This window comes from Melitaea cinxia, chromosome 3 (genome assembly GCF_905220565.1).
Source record: "Melitaea cinxia chromosome 3, ilMelCinx1.1, whole genome shotgun sequence".
Lineage (NCBI taxonomy): Eukaryota > Metazoa > Arthropoda > Insecta > Lepidoptera > Nymphalidae > Melitaea > Melitaea cinxia.
In genome coordinates this window covers 4,377,693-4,393,237 of record NC_059396.1, presented here as the reverse complement: position 1 = coordinate 4,393,237, position 15,545 = coordinate 4,377,693, and the positions used below count along the sequence as shown (strand labels likewise).

General features: G+C 39.6%; 1 protein-coding gene across 1 annotated transcript in view; it reads right to left on the bottom strand.

Moving 5' to 3' along the window:
• LOC123669712 (tribbles homolog 2-like) overlaps positions 1 to 15,545 on the bottom strand; it is a 33,390-nt gene continuing 17,845 nt past the window's right edge. The window contains exons 3-4 of the mRNA XM_045603303.1: positions 2,217 to 2,408; positions 1 to 1,502 (exon numbers count right to left, since the gene is read on the bottom strand). Coding sequence (XP_045459259.1) covers positions 1,244 to 1,502; positions 2,217 to 2,408 — 451 coding nt within the window. The 3' untranslated portion in view covers positions 1 to 1,243. The remainder of the gene's footprint in view (positions 1,503 to 2,216; positions 2,409 to 15,545) is intronic.

Sequence of the window (15,545 nt, the reverse complement as noted above, 5' to 3'; positions counted from 1 at the left end):
AAAAAAAAATATTGATTTGAAATTTTAAATCGATTTCAACTCAACACCAAGTACCAAATGCAACAATTAAATATTAGGAAGAAGTGCCGACGTCACACCGTCAATTACAACAACGAATAAATTAATTAAAATTAAATAAATGGCACAAAACCAAAGTATGATCTTATTCGGTACATGGTGATGCGAATAACATAATTTTGATCGATAAAGATTGTAACAAAATAATTAATTCACACGTATATATGCCGAATACATAATCATGATATAGATTAACCAAAAACTCACATATAATAACTCTATGATGGAAGCAACTGAACGTCGTGAAACAAAAGATATCCTCTTCTGTACAACAACATAATGGCAATCAAGTAATCGCTAAATAACATCGGTGGAGATCACAATTACACGATATAAATTTAATTTTTTTTATATAAATACAAAATATACACACCTAGGTAGTTCACCTAAAACTATAGCCGCAATTTCAAAGCAATATACCCATCCTATATTGATGTGAAATTGATATGATTAAACGGTTAACAGGAATTACCGCAGTAGTTAACAGAACACTTTGTACGCAGCGAAGTCTCGTGAGCGACAATGGGTACATCATCGCCAGGGCTCTCACTCGTACGAAGCACGATGGATCGCTTAATATTTCATATTTTGATCACAAAAACGCGATATCAGTCTCACTTATCCTGTCATTATAAACGTTACATATACCACAGCTGTAAAGCCGACGCGTAACGCGAATAAAAACTGCATAAAACTAAAAAACCCCATTAAAAAGTTAACGTTTAATATACGTCGGATTATGCGATTTTTATTGCGCTACCGTACGGTTCTACTTTATAAATTAAGCGGACGGGCGGGACGCGGACCCGCCGCTCGCACCCGTCCCGTAATCACTAAATTAAAATCTCGATAGAGACCTTTATTTGGCTTGGGATACTACACGCTGAACTCTAAACATCCACGCGGAATATCCGACATTTCAGTCAGCGACCGCAAGCTTACACCGAATTAGGCCGGATTATAATGAAAACTTTAGGCCGACGGTGTGCAAGAGCAGGGACCGGGCCGGCTGGAGGCCATTTGCGAAACAATACAATTTAAGACTTAGATTTCATTAATCTAACATCTGTCAAATTTTATAATCTGTACAAATGGCCACTCTTGTGCTGTTGGAGGATGACGTATGTCGTGAACTGATGCCAGCACCAGTTTTGAAGGGCGGGTATTAGACGTCGTCCATGGCGATGTCGGGTACAAGGCGGTCGTGCGAGGAAGCAGCGCGCGGAGGTAGTTCGTTGCGAGGATCGCGGGCCAGCCACGGGTGACGCAACACGTCCCTCGCACTAAGACGCTCACAGGCTTCCCGCCTTAACAGCGATCGAATCAAACATTTACCTCGAGACGACAAACACTCCGGCACCACGAAGTACCCTCGTGATATCTTAGCGAACAGCGATGCGTGCTCCGAGTCGTTAAACGGATACCTGTAAAGATGGAAAAAATGTATTACTCGAGTGAAAAAATACAAAAAAGGACAACAAAACCTGACGGAAATAATAGATACGTTACAGATCTTATCAAAGTTTCAAGATAAGATTGGGTTCATTAAAATCTACGTTAGAACAAATGGTTTATTTTTTTACAAAAGCAAAGTTAAAATTAATGACTGTCATTTCGGAGTGGGCAGATGCGCGAAACAAAAACTCGAAAAGCCAGGTAAGCGCGATGGAACCCTTCCGGCGACAGGTGATGCGGCGATTGCGGCGAAATCCCGAGTTTTAAATTTAAATTACGGGTGCACGGACTCGAAAAAGTAGAAAACAAAGGATCGCGAACGGCAGGTGCGGACGGGGGCGGCCTAAAACGAGGCAGGAACGTCTTCGCCACATGACCGAGGCAGGTGCGGTGAAGATTTCACGAGACTCATTTATATATGAGTGATATAATTGCTAGCCGTTGGCGCGTAACGGCCGACAGGTGATCATCCCTGTATGTCGCCAACGGTCGCCGCGACCCTTTACGTTGTGATCTCGAAAAACGGTAAGTCCCACGCTTAGCAGGTGAAGACGCCCACCCCACTGCCCTACGTTTTATTTATGCGCATTTAATTGCGACTAACCTAAATGTTTTAATGAATGAGATAATCGGGCGATCGGAATTTCGTACCGTTTAGTCTAGTTTTATAATTAGACACGCACCTTCCAACGAGCATGGTGTACAGTATGACGCCGAGCGACCACATATCGGCCGCTCTCCCGGAGTACGTCCGATGAGCACGGAGAATCTCTGGCGAGACGTACGCGGGACATCCTCTCTTATCTTGGAGAAGATCCTCTTCAGGGTCGTCTAAAACGACCGCGTCTTCTAACGATTCAAGTTTTAGCGTCGTCCTGAAACAAGAGAAACGTACATGTAAAATAATGCATTCACAATAAATTACAGTCTCGTTGTATATTCTCATCACAAATGAAGGTCCGTTTAACCTGCTACATTGTCAGGTCAACTGCATTTGACGTGCATTGACCAGTGACCCAAATAAATCGCGAATGTTAGGTTGTTAGCAATATAATAACCATTCCGCCGCGACGCGCGCTCGCCCATAATGGATCCCTTTGTGAGCGGTCCTTTGACCGGCTACTATTAACGGTTCGCGCGTGCGACTAATTAGTAAAGCGCTGTACATTAAAGCGGAAAGCGCCATCGTTGCAAAATAATATTCTCATTCAGGGATATCTCTGCGTATGCAACTGTAATGTCATGTAAATAATTACATGGCGGACCATAAAGCTGTTCGATGACGCAATAGGTTCGGTTTCACCACATCACGGGCTTTTGGCGCACAGCGGCCTCGTATTTCACAGCATCGTTTCGAAATGCATTAAATGCACAGTTCGAAACAGTATACCGTTTTGTATGATTATGAATAATGTAGATATGGAAAGGGTGCGGTGTCCGGCGCGAGCTGTACCTACTGAGACGCTTTCTTTCCCAGGGGACTGCTACTGAACTTCTAATATTTACTCAGTTGAACGAATAACGCCTTTGGTTCATAGTTGTTCAGTCTTGTATGTTTTCGGCGTTTTTATTTGATATTTTAGTGTACCCACTATGTAAATGATACGAGTCAAATTCAGTCACGATATGCTAATTTCACGTAATAATTCAAACAGGTGCGTATGTGCAGCCACGAAGGAGTCGAAAGAAGTCAATGCACGCGATACTTATAATAAGCCTGTGGTGAAACCGTCCGATAAATGATTCCCGAGAAAGACCTCAGGTAATTTTAAAAAACTACCTAGGAATACTTAGGTAGTCTCGAAACTACTTATGAAATATATTGTAATAATTATACGTAGATTCCGAAGACTGTAATAAATATCAAGTTTGCTCAAAGCGCAGTTACAAAACCCGCAAGTTGCGGTTTCAACTGCTTAACAAATAGCGCGCGAGTCACCAGCGCTGACGTAGCTCACAACGGTTGTGCGAAGGCCTAGCGTGATTAACATAACGCAACGCCGCCGCAGCGATAATTTGAGAAGGAGATAAGGAGATAGTGATTTATGATTAACATACATATTTATGAATCGATCGTGACAATATGTAGCGCCGCTCTAACTAAAGGTTCCCAACAAACATTTTTGTCATATAATCAAACAATTATATGACTTTGAGTCTTATTAAAGTTATATTACAGTATTTTTTTAACTCTACGTCATGTTATGGTGCATTATGTGTCCAAATAGACGTATAGATTTTTTGTCGTATAACATTGTCGTATAGACGTTATTTCGACATTTCTTTACAATCGTCATATAATAGCGTCTATGAAGACATCTATAAAACTTACATATACAACTTTTCGTCGTGTAAACGTTTTCGTAGTGTAAACGTCATAATACTATTAATTTTGTCATATAATTACCTTTTAAACATCTGCTAAACGAATAGTAATTGTTTACACGTAGTACTTGTAACCATTATATATAAGTCGAATAAGTGTACTAGTGTAACTTGTATACATCATCAACAGTATTACAAAAATGATAATGACCACGGCCATTTCAAATGTGCGCATATCATTTCGATGAAGTCCATCTTCGATAAAAACTTATCAACATCCACATAAATATGGATCATAATTGTGGGGTATACCTAAAAAAAAAGTATTATTCAGACTTAACTAAGTTATGTCTCGTAAATTCTTCTGTTCTGAAAATATAAATTATTTGAAATAAGTTAGCTAGGCGTTTATTATTTTATTATTGATCCCTAAATCAACTGTCATGGCGTACACATTTACAATATGTACGCAGTATATACGTCGGGAAGTTATATAGTTGTCATATAACGCAGTCACTTAATAAATTATTAATAAAAATATACGAAAACATTAAAATTTTAAAAGCGCATGAAAAATTTGTTACAAAGTTACCTCACATTAATCAGTAAATTTGATTGCACAATGGTTTGTAACTGATGAAATGGTTTTATCACCTCAACAAAGTAAAAAATACAATATTTTAACTCAGCTGTCAAAAAAACTGCCATATTCAATTAGTGTGTGTTATGTTTATAATCTGTTACAATTTTTCATTCGTTCAATATAAAAGTATCATCTTTAAATGACAATAATACAACGAATACGTTAGATAAACGTCATATTGTGTGCCATTACTCGACACGAAGTCGAATACACGCCGCGACAGCTATCATTACATGACATGTAGTCAAATCGCCAACGTGTATATGACTCCTATGCGACTATATAGGTATTTATATGACTGTTACACGAAACTCTTAGCGCCTTAAGTTGAATAAAATGGGCCCTAATGCCGTCGAGTAAACGTTCTAATGTCGTTTATACGATTATACTAAATAACATTAAGTTGTCACCAAAACGTCTACTCAACGTCGTAAATGTTTGTTGGGGTTACCTCGTTATATATGTCGCAATCCGATTAGCACGCGAATTGCGCGCGCACATAGAAACTAAAATGCAGTTAGCGTTATAAAAATAAGTAAAATTCAAATTCCGATATTTTCATCGTTTATCTATTATTTCCGATCTATGGTTACCAATATTTGGAGTTCAGCATATTCTTGGAAAAAAGTTTATAATGAAAGCTTTTCTCGTAGTTCCTTTAAAAGTTGTAGAAACAAGTAGTATCTGTGCGAGATTGACGTCAGTACCCTTTTTCGACAGTGAGCGGAGCGGGAGTCCTCGTATCCGTTTTAGACGACTGCGCAATGATCCTAATTAAATCCCTTACAGCAAGGCTAAAGTGCGATGTCTGCAGTTGCAATCGATTCGCATTTCGCAACGTGTAAATAAGTTACACGGTGTCGTAAGCCGGTCGGAAGGTTGGCCGGATTTCCGAGCGTGTTCCGAACGGCGGCGTTGAGCGTGGCCTCGAAGGATTCTCGGTTGCGGACGCGGGACCGCGAAAGGACAGCACCGCTGCGTACGCTAGCTTCACCACTCCCGCTCTACCTGCCATTGCTCTACTTGCGAGGTCGCTTGGACACTACGATTAGGTGGAAAGTGCGCTTTCTTATTTGTCTGCGTAGGTACATTCTTACTTACAATTATATATTTTTATGCTTAATATTTATTCAAAATAGGATCGTGATGAGTCTGAGCATAAACATATTACGACAACTCGGTATATTGAGTCACGTATACGTTGCAACAATATTAACTAATAAGCGTTTCATTTAAATTATGAACGAAGTATGGTCGTGTACTGTGCGCGCCTTAGCCTTGTTCGACTTGACCTAGCGTCGACAATGTTCATCTTAGTATATTACGAAATTCATAATTGATCTTATTATTTTTAGTATATTTTTTTATTCGGTTGGGGTTAAAGAGTCATACAATTATATAAGTATTAGTTTATCGGTATTTTAACATTATGAAAGACAGTGTGGGAGATCGCCCACAATTAGCGGGATGCGCCGGCGCAAGTTTCGCAATCGCCGTCATTGCTCAACTCAACCCTGACAGTTTCGTAACAAACAATGGCAGCCGCGGCACAGATGCAGCACACATGCATGCACTTCCTGCTCGACTTTATATCGCTATGACGAACGCTTGCGCAATGATGTCTAACGCTTTGTGTGCGACCGTACACAAAACCGTCTCGATGCGTTCAACGCGCTTCTTGCGAAACATTACACTTAATACTTCGACAACGATTCATAAATAATTCGTTTGCTCTCCGTATCAACAGCTCTGTGCCCTGCAACGATAGTTAGTCATAGGTTTTCGTAACCCGCATTGTAGGAGCACGTCGTGTCGCAAGCGTATTACCACACGGACGCGGAGAAGCCGGGATAAGTTGGGAAACCATCCCGACTCTGCCCAATTACACACAGCCGTACGCATTGAGCAACAGCGCTCGTTCCCACTGCCGACATGGTACTACGAGAGTGATAACATTCTATTGTGAAGGGTGATAGCCCCAGCTTATCTACCTTTTTATTTCAAACTATTTATCACACTACAAAATTGTAAAATATTGCAAAATTATGTAATTTGAAATTCCCATGCTATATAAATAAGGTTTTCCGATAACTGTTTTTCATTCAGTCCCATATCAACGGCATAATTTAGGTCTCAAAACCGCATAAGCTGCGGCATGGTTCGCTTTATCGGAGCTGCGATAACGCAAGGCGTAAGTTTTGAAACCATGCGCTGGGCTGCTTGCGAAAACGCTAATGTGAACATCGGTTGCAAAATTGTTTTAGTTTTAAAATCGAATGCGGCGGCAATGAGCCGATGAACATGCGTCGACACACTGATGACATTTATCGGAGTAAAGAGATCAAGTAGCGCCACGAATTATAGCAATATGAACCGTATTTGGCAAGCGGACAGCGTTCGTTCGCTGGACGCATGTCACACCTAACAATGGATTATGATCCGTTGCGATACAGCATGTTGCAAGGCCGGGCGGCGGTCCAATGCGCCGAAATTATCCCGTGTTGCAACTCCGGAGACTGCGGAACGGGCGCCACTCCAGAGCCCGTTGCGCAAATGTTAGTAACTGACATGTAATTGGCCGGTAGCTCGATGTCATTTCGCTTCACTTTGTGACATTTACAAAATATACGTTCAACGACCCCGACTTCTATTACGCGAAAATTGCGCAATCAAAGAAAGCGTCCGGAATGTGTCCGCAAAAACAATCCAAATTCTCATTGATCTCCCCCGTCTCGAATCGTCGCAATTACACCGTTACGTGGTCGCGAGTGTTAATTCCGGTGAGCGGTCGGCTTTCTAGCGCGGGGTCGGTGTACGAGGCAGCGTGTCGCAAGAATTTCTCCTGCGTTGCGAACGAAGAAAGCGCGACCTCTCCATTTTGCAATCGCTCGTCGGCGGAACGGAGAAAGATTCTATCTACGTAGAAAGTTTACTTCAGGTTTAGAACTTATAGAAGCCACGGTATAATTCGTTAAAAATAAATAGACAATTGTGACATCTACGAGTAAGTTTTCTACGCTACGAACGGTAGTATAGTTTAGTATGATAGTGTACGCATGAATTGAGTAAGTAGGGTTACGCAAGCCGCGATAAACGTTCGGTCTAATGTCACAACGAGTGAATTACTTCCGTTCATTGACTTCACCGATACGTCTATAAGCTACTGCTATCCGTGTCGAAATACTTTCTCTGACCGACAAACTTCTTGAGGCCCACATACTATTGTATGAAATTGTTGGGTCGCAGAAAGGTACATCGCGTATCAATTTTTCATCTTTAAGGATCATTAAAAGATACGCTCAAAACGAACGCAACTAACGATCCATATCGCGTTATCGCATAACTCAGGAATTCTGTCGAGCGGGATGTTACGCGAAGAAATTGCGTAGGTACTGGTTTAAATGTTATCTTTCATAACACGTTGTTACGTTTAAATTAAACTTTTCTAAGGGTTGTGAAATGCATTAAATGCCGATGCTCCCACAATGCTGATGATCGTACATAACGCATTACGAGAGAGATGTGTAAAAAAGCGTAACGTTCGTGTGATAGTGTTTCTCTTCGGAGATATCAGTCGTATTAGCTACATAATGTTGCCGTGAGAGGAATAATTATGCTCCAATCGTAGCCACCTACACTCCGAAGTCGATTCGAGCGGGGACACCTGACGACAGGTGCGCGTGCCCGGCACTCTTATTTGTGGAGGTCGCCGTAACGAGAATGCCATAAAGGGCAGCTGTGTATGTTTGTTGCTCGACAGATGCGGTCTAGATCGGTCGATAAATAAAAGAGTATATCCACATCCGCGAGAGCTTGAGCAGTTTCCGCCGCGGCTCATACGCCGCCGGAATAGACGATTGTTCCGCCCTGCAAACGTTTCCGCCTTATTGTAAGTCGGAAACACGAAACATACAATGTGCACCTTCCTTGCGAATCGACGAGCCGATTTGCAAATTTGGAACCAGCGAAGGAATCAAAACGATAATAAATCATTAAAGCTAGTCTTGCATACTTCGACGCAAGAGCTTGCGATATAACGAGCGATGGTTGCGGACTGGGCAATTCTTTAGATTGCTAATGTTTAGTTCAAGTGAAGTATTTTCGTTCCCAATTGCTAGTTATGGTAATGAATATGTTCTAACATTTTACCATCTGTGACATTCATAGCGATTTCATTTCATTGTCTTGTAAAACTAATAAGTGTGACAATGAGTGTTTATTTGATTAATATTCTGCGGACGGGCCAAGATATTCAGTGACACGGTGTCTTTGAGTAATCCTTGCTCATTTTGTAACAGCACAAAAGATATGCAAAGCGGTCCGCGTATGTTAAAGCTAATGTAGCTCCTTGCGCTCCGTTTCATAACTTTTACACAAGGCGAGACAATCGAACAATTGTCCTACGGTGGGAGTGCCACTAACCACTCCTTAAAATTGACATTAATTTGGTAACAACAATATAAATTTTACTTATACATTTTATTCATATCGCTCAACGCAATTGTTCCTTTACATAACAATATTAACATAATAATTTAAGACAATACCAATTTACTCAGACGTAAACACAAAAAGCTTTGGGATGACGCAGGAGTTTCGAAAACGTAAAATAAGCGATGTTGCGATTAACCTTACGAAATACATTTGCCTCGTGGTTGCAGAAACGCGTGGGACGACAAATAGGTTTAATCTGTCGACTTGAAACTTATTCATTACATTGGGCATATTGGATCATGTATTTTACATTACATGGTATATAAAGTTGAACATGGCGAAGGGCTAACAACATTATTTAAACATTATTAACACAACAGTTAATTTTATTTAAGTATTTCTAAGCTCAGTAGAACGAAGTGCATGAAATCACTACAGAAATATTTATCGTGATTATCAACATTTCACTGGTACCTTATCTTTAAAACTCCGAAATTTCACCAGTTGTTTATTTGTTCGGCATCGATACGATAATCAAATATTTTGTAATGACGGGCGGGCAGGTTACGTTTGCTTAAGCCTCAGAACTCAGTTACAAACCGTATTCGTTGCGAAAATATTATTCAAGAATCTAGATGTTTAGCCATATAAAATGTTATTTGTAAGATTGATCTTATTGTTTGTATTGACATGGTAATATTGGGCGCTTGCGATGTCGGACTAGTGCGTGAGCGCATAAATTAAATTATTTATAGTCGATACTAGACTGGAACGACTTCCAAGACGAGTTTCGCTATATTTTGCGTTAGTGAGATAGTGAGCTCATAGCTATTTACCTAGTGTTTTTACAAAACAACTCGGCAGCTGCTATTGCGAATATTACATACATAACTGTCGCCATTCTGTTTGCTCGCAACTTTTTATTGTTATTTTTTATCAAAAAAATAAAGAACGAAAAGTTATATTGAAATTTTAAATGCGTAACATCAATTTGCGAAAAAAGAAATTGCGATAACAATGAGAAAATTATATCAGTTATGTTATCAACGCTTATCGCATTGTTGATAATTTCTAAAGATATAGAGCAGCCGTAGTACAGATATTTTAATAAGGTAAAATTGAGTATGGAGCTCAGTGGGGGCACGTAGAATGTAGGTTTACAAGTACTGAGATGATTATCTCAGACCTCATCGAAGCAGGACAATAGTTTATTAAGCGCAGGAGCAAGTACGTAACGACCCCAATGACGTCGTCAACTCGCACCGATAATACACGAAACCTTACTACTGCTACTGCGCATTACAATTAGTACAACGGAATTCATATCGTACATTACTGCGTTAGAAACTGTATATATATTCAGTTATTTGAAAAAACAAGCTATGTAACACTAATCACATTGTAAGACAAATTTCACGATCAATAATGGCTGTTTCTAGTCCAAGCCATTAAACCCTTTACAGTAAATACAAAGAGCGGTAAATGCGGTGAATTACGTACTCAAATAATACTAGGAAATTTTAATACCAATTTACGAGAGGTAATTGTATCGAATAAACAATTTTACGTTTGTAAATAAACTTGTTATCGCGATTCAAAACAAAAATAAATACCGCGAATCGGAAACCCGTTTTACCGTTAGCCGCTGAAACGCGGAAACACAAGGACCGGGTCCGAAACGAGTTCCTTTATTGGTTTTCCTTAAAATCAATCACTTAAACCCAGTTATCCATCATGCATTAACTGATTACGTCAACACACAAGACCTTCATATATGCAAGATATATATGTAAATACCAATTACTACTCAAATATATTAAATTATTTGATCCATTTATTATCACCGGTTCACACGTCAACTTTAATGACTTTAACGACAGTATTATAGTCTAGTTTATTTCCAATATCAACCGTAACGCTATGTCGATAAGCGTATCGAATTGTCGACGTCCTATTCGATTTTTATGATCTTGTAATAGACACAATAAGAAGTAAGGAATTCTTTCGTTCAAAACACGAAAGTTCATAGGCCTCCGTTAAGAATTTCAAACACCGTACGATTGTGTGAATCGGGAACGTGAATCGAATATGATTTGATCGCGTTATATATGTTGATGTCTGAACAATGCCCTTTGCAATGTATAGATAGATGGAGATAAGTGAATATAATTTTGATAAGACATGTTTAGCGTGATGCCGAGGAATGCTGTTCGCTAAGACTAAGTGGAACACGAAACACCGGTACTTTCTCGTTTTGTACCGCTCGGCCAAACTTATTCTGCCGATAGAATCCTGGTACTATCGTATATTATATACTTATCGTAGTATTTTTTTTGACTAATGACACCTCATATGGTCAAGATGAGATCATAAAGGATCAACGCTCTATACGGATGCCAAAGCAATGATCGGCTCGATGATTTAAGGAGAGGCGGTCTTCGAACTCGGTCGTTAACCTCGCGATTATTTTTTACTAAACGCAGTGACGCAACTTGGAAAGTGCGGAAATGGTAATTCTAAGAGGTAACAGATCGAGCCGCGACTCATTATTTCACAATCCCGGGCATCTCGCGGATGCGCGGTGGGGAAGGGTCAGTGAACTTGCGAAACTTCACCTGTTATAGCCGAGGGGAGCGAAACAATGAGCGCGATGCAAGGAAGAAAGTACTGCTAATCAGATTAAAAGAAATGATTACGCAGCGGGCGAGCGAAAGACGATGCGAAGAATTCGATTTTGAAATTAGATTCAATGATGCATTTTTAATGCGATGAGGGCCCAGCGCTTACACAAGCTTGTCTCGGAAGAGTGCGGGTAAAACGGCACATTGCGGTGATGCAATAAAGAAAGTGCGGAACTGAAGTAGATTTTCTAACGCGGTGAATGTACTCAACTATTAGTTGTATATCATTCGAGTCCGCAAAGGCTCTAGCGGCACGCGGACGACGACCCCGCGCTCTCACAGTCACCGTGTATTTTGCACTCGACTCTCGTATGATATAATACAGTCCGCGTAGAAAATTGCGAAGTTGAATCGACAGCACATAGCAAGGGAGGTATGTTACCATTGCTTGTGTTACATCAAGCTGCCGGGATCGCAACGTGCGGTTAGGTAACGCGTGTTGTCACACTCGTTTGTTGCAATTATGAGCCTGATGTAATGTGCGAAATGCAGAAAAAATGGTAACGTCGATTCACAAAATATTAAGGTCTGACCTTAGAAATGGGTGAAAAACATGTTTAAGTGTGGATGTGTCAAGTTCAGCGTGTGTGCGGCGGACGCAGTGCGGGCGCGGTGCGGGCGCGGGCGGCGCGTTGACAATGAATGGCAAGCACCGCTGTACTTGACCCAGTATCCGAACCGTCACGCCCGTCCGCTGCAACAGCCGACGGATGATACACATGCCGCTAATTTTTAATATTTGCTAATTTTTAATTTTTAATATTTACTTACAAACTGTACATATCTATTATAAATTTTAACAACAATTTTTTGATATTGCAGTGACATAAAACAAAGACTTAAGTCGACCGCAAGACAAGCATTCATATTTTTCACATCGAAACTCATTAAACACTCGAGTGCAACACAAAGGCTGATTATGACAGCTTTGACATTGGCATATTGGCTCACTAGGCCACGGTAAAAAACATCTTTGGCACGAACGCGCGGCTACGTTTACGTCAATCAAGGAATAATACATCGAAAGACGCGTCAGCGCTATCTTTCATAACTGGTGATATCACTGTTTTTGAAGGTGCTCATTAATTCATTCTAATAGTAGTTCTATGACCTACTCATTATTTTTTATAACTCCAAGCGTTTTAAACCATCGGCTACTTAATAGTACTTACATAGGTATTTCGAATTTTAAATTAATATCGGTTAGTAGTTTAAAAGGTGCATCGTTAAGCCCTTGTAAATGCACCTGCGTCAGTCGTTATGTTGTAGTACCATCGTTTATAAGTTTACATTTATAAATTTCGATACAATACATACTCGTAAGTGACAAAATTAAAAACTAAGCGGTTGCAGCGCTCGGAGCGTCCGGTGTCGGCGTGTAATAATCCAAGTGGGTTAAGGTTCCATCAAGGATTTGTTGCGGCAAAACACCGCTCCAAAACCGAGTTTTGTTACTGTAAGCTAACTGCACGCTTCGGTTCCGCTGCATTTGACTTTTACAGTTCGAACTATTTTGGATAACGTTACAATTGATGGCGACGTGCTGTCTGTTAAATGTGAATCACCTTATTTGCATGATGATTGAACCCCAATTCCTATTTCACTCGTCTTTGCGTTCATTTAGAAATGTCGCATTTCATTCACCTGCCTACGAAAATTACGCGAGCTTAACACAAAGGAGAAGATGTCCTTTGTTTAATTAGAGTCCAGTAAAACAAAAGTAACTCGATCGTGGGCTCTTTGTTCCAGCATTAATGGAATACAATGGCACCGTCCTTTGAGAAGCTTTTGAAAGTTACAAGTACCGAAAATTGAGTGCAAAACAAACAGGTTAATAAGTTTCAAAACGATCCAGATGTATTACAAAAGCGGTAGCACACAACCGTTTGGCAACTACACGGCCGATTGTTTCGTAACTCGCATCGCAGCGTCCGGACCACTCGATTAATTGTTTCTATCGTAAAACGTCGACTGTTCGATTCTTTTGTTTTGTTTCATGCTAAACTCTCATCGTCTCCGCCGAACAGTACTTCGACACAAATATGTTCCTATTCTAAATGGAGCTGTTTTATTGCTCAAGAATCTTGATATTTAATAACGATTTATTTATGAGTGCTATTAAAATATATTATAATGGTTGAACGGGTTTGAATTTTAGCAATGCAATCTGACCTCGAACGAATTATGTAAGCAATAGACCTCAGATTTGTGTGTAATGATCGTTTACATTACTTCATTTCAATGAAATTAAGTTAAATTTGCGAATCGAAAACTAATGATTTGTATTTTATTAAATAAGGTATTTTGGAAATAGCCATGAAGAAATATAAAGGTTCAGACCAATAATTGTAATTACACACTTAAGCTTTAAATTATAATAAGTATTAAATAAAATATATTTTCATTACATGTGTAACAGTCTCGCCACTAAAGTACTCGGTACTGATGCAACTGAAAACTTGTGCAACCAAATAAATAAACGTAGGACCTTCGACTCGCCGGCCTCAGAGGCTCAGATTTGTAATAATTAAATTTCATATTTCATCCGTGCTGTTTAAGTAAGGATAAGATAAATAAAAATCGTCATTGATAATGCAAAGTAAATTTACACAAGCGGTAGGAGTATTCAGGAGCGCAGGCTGATGTGAAGCGCAGGCGGCGGCAGATGTTCGCGAACAATTGGTAAGGGAACAAAAGCAGGTAGATGCATCATAGAACGTTACTACGCCATGTGCTACGTGTCATTTTTTCAGATGATAACATGTTTTAGACGAGAAACCAGAAAAAAAAATACTCCTAATCTGACTGAACAGATGGCTCGGCACATGTCCGTTCTATACATATATATCATCACAATATAAATCGCAATCCGTTCGTATCGATTCAAAATTCAATTTTCGCGGTATCGACTATGCTTTGTTTGCTGTGTGACTACAGTAAATTAAATACAATGGTTTCCCTTTGTTACAAAAGAGAGAAACGAATTGAATCCCAGTTATCAAAATTAATAACAGCAAAAGCAATTTACTTTGATCGCGTAATATCCTGCTAGCGCATTTATTGAGCAGAATTTTCAATTGTTTTCCGTGCGAATGCGGGGAATAATTACAATCTGAAACGTTTTTACCTATTTTAATTTTTTAAAGCACACGATTGTATGTTGCGTACGTTTCCTTCTATCCTGCTGTAACGTGAGCTTTTAAAAGTCGTGCAGCCGAAGCAAGAAAGAAAGGAACTATCGAAAAAATGACAAATATTGACCTCGTAGCATATGTCGAAAGTCAAACTTTAAGACTGGTTATACGTGCATTTGAATAAACACTCGCTTCGCGATAGTAACGTAACATTGTTGACCTTACGTTGTATCGAATGTCGGCATTGTATGCACCCAGATAAAGTTGTCATCGGACGAGCGCAGCCGATCAGCCCTGAAGCTCGTCGCCGTAGAAACAATCCATCATCCTTTTCATTTTGTTATTTGAAAATAGTAAAACTACTACTTACTAACACTACTTTCTATACGACTGTAATCACGTTAGACTAATTTCTTATATTACTTTCTCAAATTAAGCATAGTAACTATCACGTCTTAAGTGTAACCAGAAATAAAATCATTTAAACGTTGCATTTAAAAATCGAGAAAATGTTGACTATAAAGCTCTTTGTGAATCAGATTAACGATCGACTCTGAACTTGTTCTTAAAACGAAGTAAAAGACACCTTGTGCTATAAAATATCTGGTTTAATACGAGATGGCAGTTACTATAACAATAGGTTTTCATTTAATATGTGCGCAGAATGCGAATTTTGAACACGTGCGTTTCGCAGGTATAGACATCGCATGTGCTTCTCATTGTATCTCAAGAATAGGTGTTTTTCTCGGTCATGAAAAGAATTTCTTTGCACAATGGACAATTTTATTCTATCGC